We start from the raw sequence: 13,780 nt of genomic DNA, 5'->3' as shown, positions 1-13,780 counted from the left end.
GCCCACAAAGAGTAAACCTACATCAGCTACTACTCAGCACCCTTACCATCTCCAGATTTGTGTTGTATGACTTACAATGGCAAATTGTCATCTTGATACGCTAAAGATAAATAATTATTTTTTCTTCTTTGAACAACTATGCAATATATAAAGTTTTTCATTGTCAGCATCTCCCAATTAATGGCCACTAAAGAAGCAGAGTATCAACTGGCTAATTAAACAACATAATTTACCACCTTGGACAAGAGCATAGGATCACGTCAATATAGGACTGCTAGTATTGTATACATGCCCAGCATTGATGGATTTTCATTTTTCAGTAGCTAATTATTAGAGGGAAAATGAGGAGGAGAGGTTCTCTTAGACAAAACCAAGCCAGTAAAGAACAAATTTGATTTAAATGAAATTCAATCAAAACCAGAAATTTAAGGCAAGGTTGCCTATGTTTAATTTATACCATCAATGACTAACTCTCCTATCCTTCAGGACAGACCACAATTCAAAGAGACACCTTGACAGAAACAGAATCTGTGTTTGGAAGTGCAGCACTAAGTATGACTGACTTGAGCAGGATTTTTAATTAACAGATACAGGCTTATTAAATCTTTTGAAAAATCACTCTGTTGTTGGTGCATAGGTCTTTGGTACTTGTTCTACGCAGTGGACAGGACTATAGGGATGGCTACCAGATTTACTCTTAGTAATCTCAGTAATCATGTATGACAATATCACCTTCATATTTAGGAGATTTCACAACAGCAAAAACCCAACAGTAACATAACGCCACTATCACAAAACAGGTTTCCAGTCCCTCCCCAAGTACACTGTGTTCCCTGCACTGAGATCCCTACCTCAATCTTTCTCCCACGTACAGAGAAAAGTGGGGGGCCCGTTACCACCTGCTTCCCCTCACCCCACTCCAGCAGCTGTGCTGAGCTGCTTCTGCCTGTAGGCAAGCACTTAAAGGAGCTGGAAGCCTCAGTGCTGACATGCTGCAATGCAGAACAGCTCCTGCCTCTACTGCGTATCAACTTAAGATGATCAGCGTGCAACCGGTAGGACATACCTGAGAGTTTGGAAACATCTGTTTTACAGACAGGGATGATGACATAGGGATCTTTCAGACCTCTGACCTTGGTTGCTTGCACGTGCACTCATGACAAGCAAAGAAATATTATTTTAAAAAATAAAGCAAAAACCTACTCCCTCACCACAACCCACCCCAAGAAAAACAGAGCACTGATCCTCCATCATCTTTTTTCAATATTCATCATTTGACGCAGTGGTAGCCATGGCCATTTCTAGCCTGGGACTACACTGATTTTAGTGAGAGCTTTAAGTGGGTGCAAAGTGACCCATCCTTTGGAGTGCAAACTATTTACAACCACTTCTTTCTACCTGTTTTTTTAATTACCTGTGAGACCTGACCAGACCTAGTACCAAAGACAGAAGTATAGCCCTGACAGCACGGCACACTGCCTGTGCTACTCAGAGAGGAAGGCACATAAGACTGCATTCACTGCAGATGGAGATGACAGGCAAATATTATTACACAGCCAAAAGGGAGACAGTTGACAATACAATAAACTTTTAGAGTTGTAACAACAAAGGTCATTTCTGCCCTAGCTGTATCCCTTTTTAGCTTTGTTTTTGTCTGATAAACAGATACTTACCACTTCCAGTAGCCCAGCAAAAACCTAAACCTATTATTTAATAAATAATATTAATTCTCTACAAAGAAAATATAAACACATTAGAATTAATTTATATTGGAAAATGTGACATAAAAGCCAATTTCATCAGACCATATAAGTTTGCAATAGCGAAAAAGTTTTCTATACTTTCCCCTTGTTTAATAAAGACATCCCAAATGCAGTAGCTTACCTGATCTTGCAGAGACATAACAGGATTATTTTTGGTTGTATTGATATGTAGAACATGATACTTGTTCTTCGCACAAAGATCATAGGCAATATTTGTAAAGGATGTGCTGGCAGTCTTAGGTACTCTGTTGTAAATAATCACCACATCATCTTCTTCATCCAGTGTCACATCTTGTCGGGGGCCATCTACTGTATGACGTTGTTCTATTTCTCTGACTTCATGTCTTGCAATAGCCCTTTCTGTTAAGGATGACAAATACAATATTTCCATGTAAATATCAGAAATTTTTAAGTTCAAACCATAGAATGCAAATAACTTGGTGAAGAGCAATAACTCCTCAGCAATAAAGGAAACACTTGCTGTCATATGTATTTCTGACAGATCTGAAGCAAAACTTAATCTATAAAACATATGAATGATAAAAGGTGAGTTAGTCTGACACAGAACATGAAGACTAGAAAACAATATAATTAGGGAACACATACTGTATTCTATGACTTATGCTAATGTTACCTTATGTTATGTATATGTTATATATATGCTTATGTGATATTATGTTATGTTTAGAGCCATTGTCTCTAAAGAAAAATGTCTATAAAGCGCTATCAAAATGGTGACATCCCCAAAATATCCCAAATAATTTCTATAAAACAACTATTTAAAAATTTTAATAAAAGGAATAATTCAAGCAATTTGGAGAATATGAATTTTCTGAAAACAGTAGAAATACTAACACTAGAGATTTAGTCAATTAACTGTGTAGAGGCACTGGAATTCAGATGAAACCATTGTTTTGTTATTTCAATTGATAAAAGCCCAAGCGTAAAGCATTACAATAAATGGGTTTGCAAAAATTCAATTAGATTTATTAATTTCAAGTTTGACAAGAACTGAAGCAAGAGGTGCTTACAAAACAGTTAACATTAAGGTGAAGAGTGATCTCTGAGTACTGAAATACATCAAATACATCAAAAAGAAAGAAACATGGAAAAGCAAGCTATGAACAAGACATTTTGGCAAGGTGAGTACATGGCAAATAAACCATTTTTCCTTTTATACAAAGGGCAATACTCTGAGTAATTGAACTCTGCTTCAAGTGCTAAAAGCTTATTTGGAAAATAAAACCCACAGTACTACTGCTTTTTTTTTTTTTGCTGCTGCTGAATATCAAATACTTTGTGCTGAGTCAGACACAGCTTTGTTCTGTTCTAGATAAGTATATAGTTTAATACGATTTGTAATACAGATGTCAAAGCATCTTTTCCAATTCATTTATTGTGATATTGCCTTTAATAATGTATTCAAAGAAAGCTGCGTTGGCCAACAGTGCAAGCTGAAGTGAGTACCACAATAGTAACCTGTAATTCTCTGTATTATGCTCTTACACAGGGTATATAGCTCTTTCTGGATGACACGCTTTAAAAGCAGCAGCTCTTGGCCTTTACTTCCCCTGCTTGCTGTAACCCAGCTCCTTCTATTCTTTTTCACCACATCTCTTTAATTATAACATAAAATCACTTTTAAAGCAGAATCATTAAGCTGTGAACACCACTAGCCTGTAATTCCACATAAATTGTCTTCAACCACAAACTTCCATCTGTCTGAAATGCTTCAAACCTTAAACTCACTCACTCTCTCATATGCTCGTATCTCACACCCCATAACGAAGTTACATCAGTATGAAAATGTTTGTAGAAAATGCTTATTGAGTATATCTCAATTTTCCACATGACATCTGTTGCTCCCCACTACATCAGTCTCAGTTTTTGCTCCTTCCTTTCTCATTTGCTACCTCTCCCATCACTGCTGGCAAACATCCTATTTTGGAAAGAGACGAGGCAACAGACTCAGGTTTCATCTATCTGAAGATGGCTACAACAAAAAGGCACTGGCAACTCTCCCCTTCCTGCCAGGAGCAGATCAGAGGAAGCATTTGGTAGGGGACATAGTTAACCACATGGCTGCAGCTGCCCAAGGCTACATGGATACTGAATACCACCTAGAGAGGCTGAAATGAAACAAATTTAATTTGTATTTTCTACACCAGAGTAGTAGATCTCAGCTATATTTGAATCATAACTGCACAGAACTCCAGGGCTGATGAGGCTGGCTGGTGCGGAGGGAAGCTTCCCCCTTTACGTGTAAGAAGTAGACATTTGTGAGAAACAGACATGATTTGCAAGAAGAGTGATGAGAAGTGTTCCTCTAATGAGGCATTTGAAACCATGATGATTCAAGAATTAAAGTGATAAGTGCACTTGAAAGGCTATACGTAAGATATAAAAGATGTATTATTAGATGCAATTAGCAGAAAGGCTACTGCATACAATCACCTGCAACGTTGTATGGTGAGAGGGGAAAGCGAGAGCCCGTGCAAGGAGGAGAACCTTCACAAGAATGAAGTACACAGACAGTTGCGTTACCAAAGAATAAGGAGGCTTTAAACTTCAAATTAAAATGAAAACTAATCTTTCTGATGAAGAACTGAAATCACCTTTTTGAAATAACTGCAATAGTTAAAAACCAAAAGCTGTGATGAAGTGCAGGATATAAACTGCTGAAGTGCCAGGGAAGCTAAAGCTAGTGGTGAGCAGCCGATGAAGCACCTGAAAGTGTCTAACCTGGTCAGCCATCTTAATGGCCTATTTCATTGTAGTCTCTTAATAGGACAACAAGGAAAATTGCAAGTTCTGTAAAAGCGCACAGTTTTTTCCCAGTCATGAACAGTTTGCGTTTTTTCCTGTGAAGTCAGGAAACTTTTTTGTTACTTTTTGAAAATTCAGTTTAACTGTTAAATGGCACGTGATTTGATCCATATGAATTTTATTTATTTATTTATTAGGGGAGGGGGAGGAGGTCCAGTAATGGTAACACACAACTCTGACTAGTCTTTGGGATAACTGTGTTAAGCAGGAGTTAGAGAATTTGAGGAGCTGATGAGCATAAATCATCCTGGAAGTAAAAGTCCTATAATGGTTGAAAAATGAACATTGCTCATATGATTTTAAAAGTACAGTAGAAAATGCAACGTATGCTTTGATGACTTTTTACATGTGGAAGATGGGGAGGAAGAAGATGTTAGGTATTTATTAAATATATTTTGTTTAGCAAAAATCTCCTTACATGACAGCCCTGCAAATTTAACTTTGATTATAAGAACGTATCTACATAAGGTTGGATTGGTTTCACTGAAATCAATTTAAAAAAAAAAAAAAAAAAATCAGGTTAGGTCATTTCTTTCCTATCAGAGATCCTGTGGACAAAATTATGTCCTACAGTCTCATTGCTTTCATTGCCTTCTATTTAAACTTGATTGTGTAAGAAAAACATCTAGGCAAAATTATTAAGAGACAATTGTCTGGGTTATGACTGTCCACACTAAGTTTTACACTAATTAACTATATCAATTAAAAAAGCTAAGCAGCATTTAAGCAAGCGGTACTTTGAATACAACACAGTTTTTCATAGTAATATAATACATGATAATTTTAAGGCATAAAATATTCTGTCTCACACTTTTTTATTAATGCCTCTTTAGGTTCACTGTAATGAATAACATAATTACTATACAGTTGGGAAAAATGCTGTTCTGTCATCTGCAGTTGTCCTACGTGCAAACTTTCATCAGCTGCAAGGACAGTCTGCACACGGGCAGTACCACATATGATCAGCGTAATAAAGATTGCTACACTGGTTATTACCAGCAGATGAATTATTTGCAGAAAGGCTTCAGGAGGCAGAAGTAGTTGTTTTGTAAACAACAGAACAAGCTTATTTCCTCAGCCATTTGTCTACATGTTCTTTGAAATCCTCCTTTAACCCATTTCTTCAACTGCCAGCATCTTCCCATGACTTACATTTCTTGAGCCACCATCTTGTAGCAAAAAAACAGGAAATACCACAGCTAGCAACAAGTTGATTTGCCAGTCAGATGCTACCAGAAAATAACATATAATGGGCAAGTTACGTCTTCTCCTTCAGCAGAAGCACTATAGCAGCATTCGATCTGTATGCCACCACTGATTGTGGAAAAATTTGAAGTTATTTATCTTCAAGATCGCTGCCCTTGCAAGTCAAAGCAGTTTATCCACTTGGAGAGAAATGGACAGAGCAAGTTTGATTGCTTAGCCCTATTTTGTTAAGGTCTCAACTAATAAAAACACCTGTGACAATGCACTAGATGCATACATACCTATAAAAATATTTGAAAACCCAACTGAACCATATTTACGTAATTATAGAAACAAATCACCCAACTGAACAATATTTCGATAATTATAGAAACAAATCACTGTGATCACAAGCAGTTATTTATCTACATTCCTTGCACATTCAAACAGATGAATGTCTTAAATAAAACAAGTTTATTAGCATTTACTTCAAATCCAAGTGTTAACTGCATACAAAATATTATCTTCCCAAACAAAATAGAGTGGCATGGGTTTTAACAACTTAAAGGTTAACAAAACCAAATATTTCAAATTCCTTACATTTTTCACAAAAGCACAAGAACCTCCTGGGATTTCTTAACAAGAAAATCTAACAAAACCAGAACCTCTTCTTTCCCCTATAGCTTAGCACTTACCACTCTTGATGAAGGATACATTTTGAGCCTCGCTGACTGTCAAAGTCAAGTTAACTGAGTATCTGGAAGAATAATTCAGAGCATACCGTCCTACTTCCCCAAACTATGCTCTCTGTCCTCTATGTCTATTTTCCTTCTGTGTGTATCTACAGATATTATTTAGGCTCTCTCTTCAATACGTCTTCTGCGCCTGCCATGGTTCCTTGTGAAACCTCCCACTCAGATGAGGAAAGGCTCAGTCTTAAAATAAATTTTAGCTCAGCAGCCTTCAAGTGTTGCCCAACAGAAGAAAAAGATGTAGATTCAAACTTCACTCTCGCTGACTTGATGCGAAGGAACTGGACAGCTAGTATTGATAGCACCATCCCTGAGGAAACAGTTGCCAGATATCTACGACACTGGATGCTACTTCAAACCAGTAAGCAGGTTTCTTCCAGTTGGGAGCAATATTGAAGACAGCTGACCTGGTGTCTCAGCTTTCTTTCCACTGTGCTCCCAGGCCAATTAGGCAAGCAGCTGGTAGCCTCAGGCACTGAACAGCTCTCAAGCTGTTTCCCTGCCCAAAAGCTGCATTAAACATGATTGGCCTAAATACTGAACCCGGAGCAGGACCGAAAACCTACTCACTATTGACTCCATTCTCCTCTGATGAAGAATGAAAACTGAACAGCAGCTTAAAAATTAACCATAATTATGTAGCAAAGTTAATGTCCTGATTCATTTTCAAATTATATACACCCACCATATACACGTAGCCTTCATCCTTCACTGAAATGCAGCCTCCTCTGGGAGCTGTTCAGCAGCATACTACTTCTAAACCAGAGCAGTGCTGCTGTATATGGATATCAGTACTTTGGGGATGGAGAGGAGGAGGGAAAGAGTCAATGGTGCTATGACAATTTATGGCCATGGAGGATTTGTGTCACTATACCCAATTAAAACTACAGGAAAAATGTAGATTGAATTAATAAAAAACACCTAAAATTACATTTGTTCAAGATACCGGTATTAACACACAAACTCTTTCAAAGTCCTTTAAGAATAACAACTCTATCCTGCTCTAGTTTTAAGTCTTACTAACAGCAGAGCTACTACATTGGTTCTTTAGCAACTTAATGACTTAAATACCAACGTGTATTTTGGGCAAGCCTTTGGTTTCTCCTACTTTCTCTTCCTCTGTAAAAGTATTCCATGAGGCCTGCTGTCTCTTTATTGCTGATTAATGAATGTTTACTACTTTCAAAGGCTATTCTGGGTGAGCCATTGGGGGGGGGGGGGGGGGAAGGTGTCAGTAAAGTGCAGCAAACTCTTCTGGCTTTGGTAATTACAGTGCTCTGAAAACCAGTTTGGGGGACTTCAGATTCTCTCAAGTGTGACTCCTTACAACTATCTCTAAGTGACCATCCTTAAAACCGTAATTAACTATTCTGATCCCCATTAGCAGAAGTAAATAGAGATATTACAATCACCATTAAAAAACAAGGAAAGCAAAACGCTTGCTATTTGATAAAAGTACCAAATGCTAGTCTTGCAAAGTGCCTCTGCTTATCAGAGCTGAGTGACTTTTCACTGGTAAAGCAAATACAACTTCAGCGTGAAACAACACAACACAGAAACACTTACCCCCATCTTACCAAATTTTTATTAAGAAAAATAATAAAAGAATTGCTAAGAAACAAAACTGCAATTTGAGTTAAGTTTTTTCAGTCACCAGTGAAACCTGATGCTAGCGAGAACATTGGTACTCAAGCAGCAGACCACTGCCCTTAGACAGAGGCTAGATGGTCCTATTGCGTTCCTGCCCCCCCCCCCCCCAATCACTTCACATCTTCATAAATTCTGGTTAACAAAGATACTGTTCCAGGAACCACACCTGTAGAAATCACTGCTAATGCCATATGCAATAGCCATTATTTATTCTAGTTAAAAAACAGTAACTCGGGCATTTTCGCTTTCTTCTTTTCTTATTTATCTGTGCAGCTCACAACAACTTACCTAATTAAAAACGTCTTAAGCCTTAAGATATTTTAGCTATTTGCATTTTAGACAAAAGAGACTGTTGGTCTCATTTGCAAATCTAGCTATCTTTAATCAGCCTACGAAATATCTATTAAAACCTTTAATTTAATGTTTGTCTTTAAAAAATCCTCAAATTCCAGGACAGTCTCGGCATATATGTGCTCTGAGCCCAGTTCTGAACTACAGCAAGTGAAGATCATGTGCAAAGCACATACAAGGACAGAAACAGAGCACAAAACTTAAAATAATACCAGAAAAGTTATTTTAATTTTTTTCAGTCAGGACAACAAACCCCATCTTTTCCTTCCCCTTCTAAAAATTCAGTTGCCTTAGTGTCAAGAGATTCTAATGAATAATTTTAGAAATCTCATTCCAGCTTGTTTTTTTCCAGTAAGGCATGAAAAAAAACAGGTATAAAAGATCTTCTGTAATAAAAATCAGTAGTTTAGTGAACAATTAAAACTCGCTAACATGGTCAAAACATTTTCTTTAATAGTGGTTAATGCATTTTCAGAACAGAAGGAAAAAGAACAGTCTAGACAGAAGAGAATTGTTTTCACACTTCAACAAACGCACATTGGAACCGGTTAAAAGCAAAAATAACCCCCCAAAACCCCCCAACACAGACTAGCAAGGAGCCACCTCCAGCTAGGCACTGAGATAGTTAACTAAAATCTAATGCAGCAGCTGTCTGAAAATTAGAAGTAGTGATGCTGAAAAACCTGCTACAGTTTCATTAGCATTTGATACTTGTCATTTAATTTCAAGATAGCATTTTTGCCAGGGCTTTATTTTGAACATGTAAGTAGAAGCATATTGATTAGTGTGTGATATTGTTAAGGGTTTGATATTAAACTAAAAAATAAAAATGTTTACCCAACAGTAAAATCATTATCCCACATACACGTCCAAGCTGGTTTTAATATAAGACCCTGCATTTCTCATTTTTCTGCAAATTTTCTTAGTCGATCAACTGCATTTGGAAGGAAGAGAATATTTAAAGATTAAACTCTGACCAAGTATTTCCTTTATCTTTTTTTTTTTTTTTTTTAAACTACAGTTAACATACAGCCTTACGCATTGTTCTTCCAGCATTCTGTTGGGCAGAATATTTTAATGAAATGTGGCCCTTTTTGATACAAGACCAGACATACCATGCATGTACTATAAAGTCAATCGGTGTTTTAGTTACATAATACATAGGACAGGTAAGGGCCTACATCTCAAGTTGCCCCAGGAAGGGCAAAACTAAACAAAAACCCACGAAAAGACACAGACCAGATGAATTGCATTGATAGATCAGAGCTTGGTTAACCCAACAAGCATGGTTACTCCCAGAAAAAAATATGGCTTATAGCAGACATTTTTGTGTAATAACACCCAATAAAACAGAAATAGGAGGTTTCATTCCATCAAATATGACATTTTGAAAGATTTGTAAATGCCCGGAAAGAAAAGGTGCATACTAAAAGCACATCTTCCGCTTTAACTGTAACATCACTACTATGACTGCTGAATATTGCAAATAATACTAATTAAAGTTACATAAAAATTTACAGAAACATTTTGGGCAACATGGTGTAATAGTAAGATTTAAAAATAAGCATATGTCAAACAGCTCCACAAACTCTCCAAGTTCAGACTGAACTGTTTTGCTTGACACAAGTGTTGAATTCAAGTTAATGAATCAGCACGAGAGCAAACACAATAGACACCATTTATCTTGTTTTCCTCCCAGTCACTTGCAATTTCAGGTTTCTTTAGGACAAGGAAACTTGAATAACAGATAGCTGTAAAGAGAAGGATGTAATCACACAAGGAAAAGGTTTGTGGCTTTTCAGAACCCCAAAACTTGTCAGTAAACTGTTATGAAGCACTGTGACTACAATAACGACAATGAAAAATACTTGTAAATCAGGGATTTGTTCTCTAAATAATAAACCACAGCTGAGTATGTAACAGCAGGGCTTGCTCTTATTTATAGTGCCTTAATATTGTAATGCAGGTCTTCAGTGTTAGCAAGAAAAGTTAATGGAACTGTTTTATACATGGATACAGTTGTCACAAGCGTTCCACTATACAAATGTGCATGTTACTCCTTCAAGCAAAATCCAATTCAAATAATGAAAGAAAGCAAGATCAATATAGATCATCTGACTCCATTTAGTAAGGCAGCCTGGAGACTGTTTTGTTATTTTTCTACAAGCTTTCTCCAGACATATAATCATTTAGATTTTCTAAAAGGGTACTGGCTAGCATAAAAGCAAAAAGGATCACTAAACTGTCTTAAAATCATTGAAAGACCTATATGTATGCTCAATGCTGTATTACAGTAAGTCACCATCACATTTAATAAAACTAATTGGTATGATATACTGTTATTTCCAACATATTACACTTATACCCCAGCTTGTCTTCACGCTTCTGGGCTAAACTAACTAATCTGGAAAACAAACCACTGCCAGCTGGTCTAGCAGCCAAAAAAAGGAAAACAGCAAACAGCATTGCCTTCTGATCAGAATGGCAACTGACATGGTTAAGGTAGAAGATCTAAATCTTTTATTAGGAATCTTGGGAAGTTAGAGTACCAAGCTTATGATAACTCTATGTAGTACCAACAGATACAGCATGGTATTTGCTGAATTAACATTGGCTGTGTACAGACTAAGCATTTACAGTGATAAACATTATTTCTAACCGTAATGTAGTTATAGGAGTTTGTGTAAAGTCCTTTGAAAAAACAGAAATTAGTCTGCACGCTGAATAAGCCCCACTGTTGTTAAGTCATAACAGAATTAATTTTAATTACATTTTTTAAATACTGACAAGATAAGCTCTTGATTATATTTTTTGTTTTCTTTGTGAAAACCATTTATCTTGCTCTTAGCTTCATTTTAAGAACTTCAGTTTAATTCTATACCCTGGTTGCTTTATATACAAATCAAAAGTATGTCTTATTTTTCCCCAAAAAGCTGCAAGTTGTTAATCGGGAGATTTGCTAGCTCATGTAGCTTAAATAACAACATACATTAAAAAAAATTAAAAAATACTGCCTTATCTTTTATTCCTAATCTTAGGCTTGAAGCCTAAAGACCTCATCTGAGATGGAGATGAAAAAGATAAGCATGAATAAAGATAAGCTCTAACAACACATAGACTACTCAAAAAATACATTTCAGGAACCTCAAAGCCATTCTAAGTACACAAAAGTACAAGAAAAACTCTTTTTAAATTAAATCCTAGAACTACAATGAACACTAAATTAAATAGTTTTTAAACTACCTTTGGAAAACTCTTCTTGCTATATCCTACACCTCTTCACACCTGGGGGTCCAAGCTATACTCAGGCAGAACTAGGAAAACAAATACATGCAGCATGAACTGGCTCTTTGCTGAATAAAATAATCACCTGCTTTAAAGGTCGGCCTTCCCCTCTGACTTTCAGAGGATTAAAAGGAGTAGAGGCCCAGTGGACTCAAAGAGTCAGTAGAGGGAATATTACAGAGGAAAGCTTACAGGTCCTCGCAACATGTACCCTCCCTGGTCCTACCCTGGAAGTTCAGTTGGGCTTTCATGACAGAAGCCCAGGTGAAATCCCTGGGATTAGCTCGAAATCATGCATTAGAGAACATTTGTGACACAACTAACCAGCTAATGCAAACCTTCCGCATTCATTCTCTCCATGCTAAGAAACAGTGGCAGTCATATTCAGTTCAAATACACTTGCAGACCAACAACATTACTACAAAAACTCTCTGCAGCAGACATTGATTAGCAAAATCAAAATTGCACAAACAAGAGCTTTATCTAGTTTCATGTCAGTGCAATACAGAGCTCCCTGTCCTTGGTAAAAACAGGAACAGTCCAAGATGGGTAAGGTGTGCAGTAAGGTGGTTTTGTACAAAAAACTTCCTGCTGGTAGCAGAGCCAGCTGCTCACTGAAAGCCTCTGGGTGTTAATCCCGATTTAGATTGGATTAAGCTTTTTAATTAAAAATAATTCTTATCCTACATGCATAAGAAATATTCTGTTCTCCCCCAAATCAGTCCTTTTTTGAACAAGGAGGACTATTTGATGAAAATTTGATCAGAACAAAAGGGCAAGCAATTCCCTCACTGCATCTTAGGTAGCTGTTGCAAAAAAAGTAAAGACATCTCCAGCCCCTTGCTCAGACCTCTGGTCCCACAGCAGTAAGGGATACAATAGATCTGTATTCAATCAATCTATAACAATCGATCCTGCCTATAATATACCGTAATTATTCACTATCAGAAGGTACATCATCACTGAGCTTACTGAAAGTCAGAATTGCAGAAAGTTATGCTGGATAATGCAATGCCACCGAAATAAAAAGAATTCCTACAGATACCCCCCAGTAAGACCAGTGAAAAAGGAATAATGGTTCTCTTTTTAGTATTTCAAATTCATTAAAATATTCATTTTATGAAGGCCCCTGGAACAACGAGAAAGTTAATTTAGCTTTACATATCATTTTGTTGGCATTTGATGTAGAATTGCACAGTATATAAAGAGCTGACTGCTCTTGGAAAAAAGAAAGGCCAAACAACCACCAAGAACACCCACATATTTGGTCAGATTATCTTTTGCATACATTAAGACTTTAAATTGTCAGATTTTATTTTACACGAGCAAAGTAATCTGCTTCCAACAATAGTCAATAGCCTAAAATCTGGCATTAACCCATTTCTAATACAGCTGAAACCTGTAGAGCTCTGTAAGGGAATAATCCTTTTGCTGTCGTTCAGAAAGTGTTTTGAACTGTCAATACCGAGTCACTTAAGATATTTTAACTTGATTTTAAAGAATATATTACATGGTCAGCCAAGATAAGAGTATCAGCGCTAAAAATATGTTTTGAAGCAAAGATTTGTTGAAACTTCATGGACCATGTTCCCAAAGAAAGGTGTGTGATGTTGCGAACCATGCATTCTCGCCAGAGATGCAGGTATTGGTCTCAGCTCAGCTTTCCCCAGGAAAGGTGTACAGCCGTAACACTTCCTTTCTATGCCGGTATTAAAGCTACTGAAGAGTCATCTAAAACAAGCTTTTACCCTCTGTTCTTCACATCTCCATACATGAACCCCAAATTTCCTGAGTTGCATGTGGTTTAAGTCTCCAGCGACCACAGATGGTTTCTATATGTATAAATTTAATTTGCCTTGCTGTTGCATTAAGTCATCATCCTCAAATTCCATCAGTCTCAATTACTATTTTTGTGTATATGAATAGTAAGGTTGAAAAGTTCATTTTTAGGTTAATAAGCTGTACCCA

The 13,780-nt window shown here is 36.9% G+C and overlaps 1 protein-coding gene across 1 annotated transcript in view; it reads right to left on the bottom strand.

Moving 5' to 3' along the window:
- HS2ST1 (heparan sulfate 2-O-sulfotransferase 1) overlaps positions 1–13,780 on the bottom strand; it is an 85,384-nt gene that overhangs the window by 20,968 nt on the left and 50,636 nt on the right. Inside the window, exon 2 of the mRNA XM_072867422.1 lies at positions 1,885–2,123. Coding sequence (XP_072723523.1) covers positions 1,885–2,123 — 239 coding nt within the window. The remainder of the gene's footprint in view (positions 1–1,884; positions 2,124–13,780) is intronic.

The sequence above is a fragment of the Ciconia boyciana genome, chromosome 7, assembly GCF_034638445.1.
Source record: "Ciconia boyciana chromosome 7, ASM3463844v1, whole genome shotgun sequence".
In the NCBI taxonomy this organism is placed as follows: domain Eukaryota; kingdom Metazoa; phylum Chordata; class Aves; order Ciconiiformes; family Ciconiidae; genus Ciconia; species Ciconia boyciana.
Note: the sequence above shows the minus strand (reverse complement) of the source record. Positions and strands in the feature narration are given on the sequence as shown.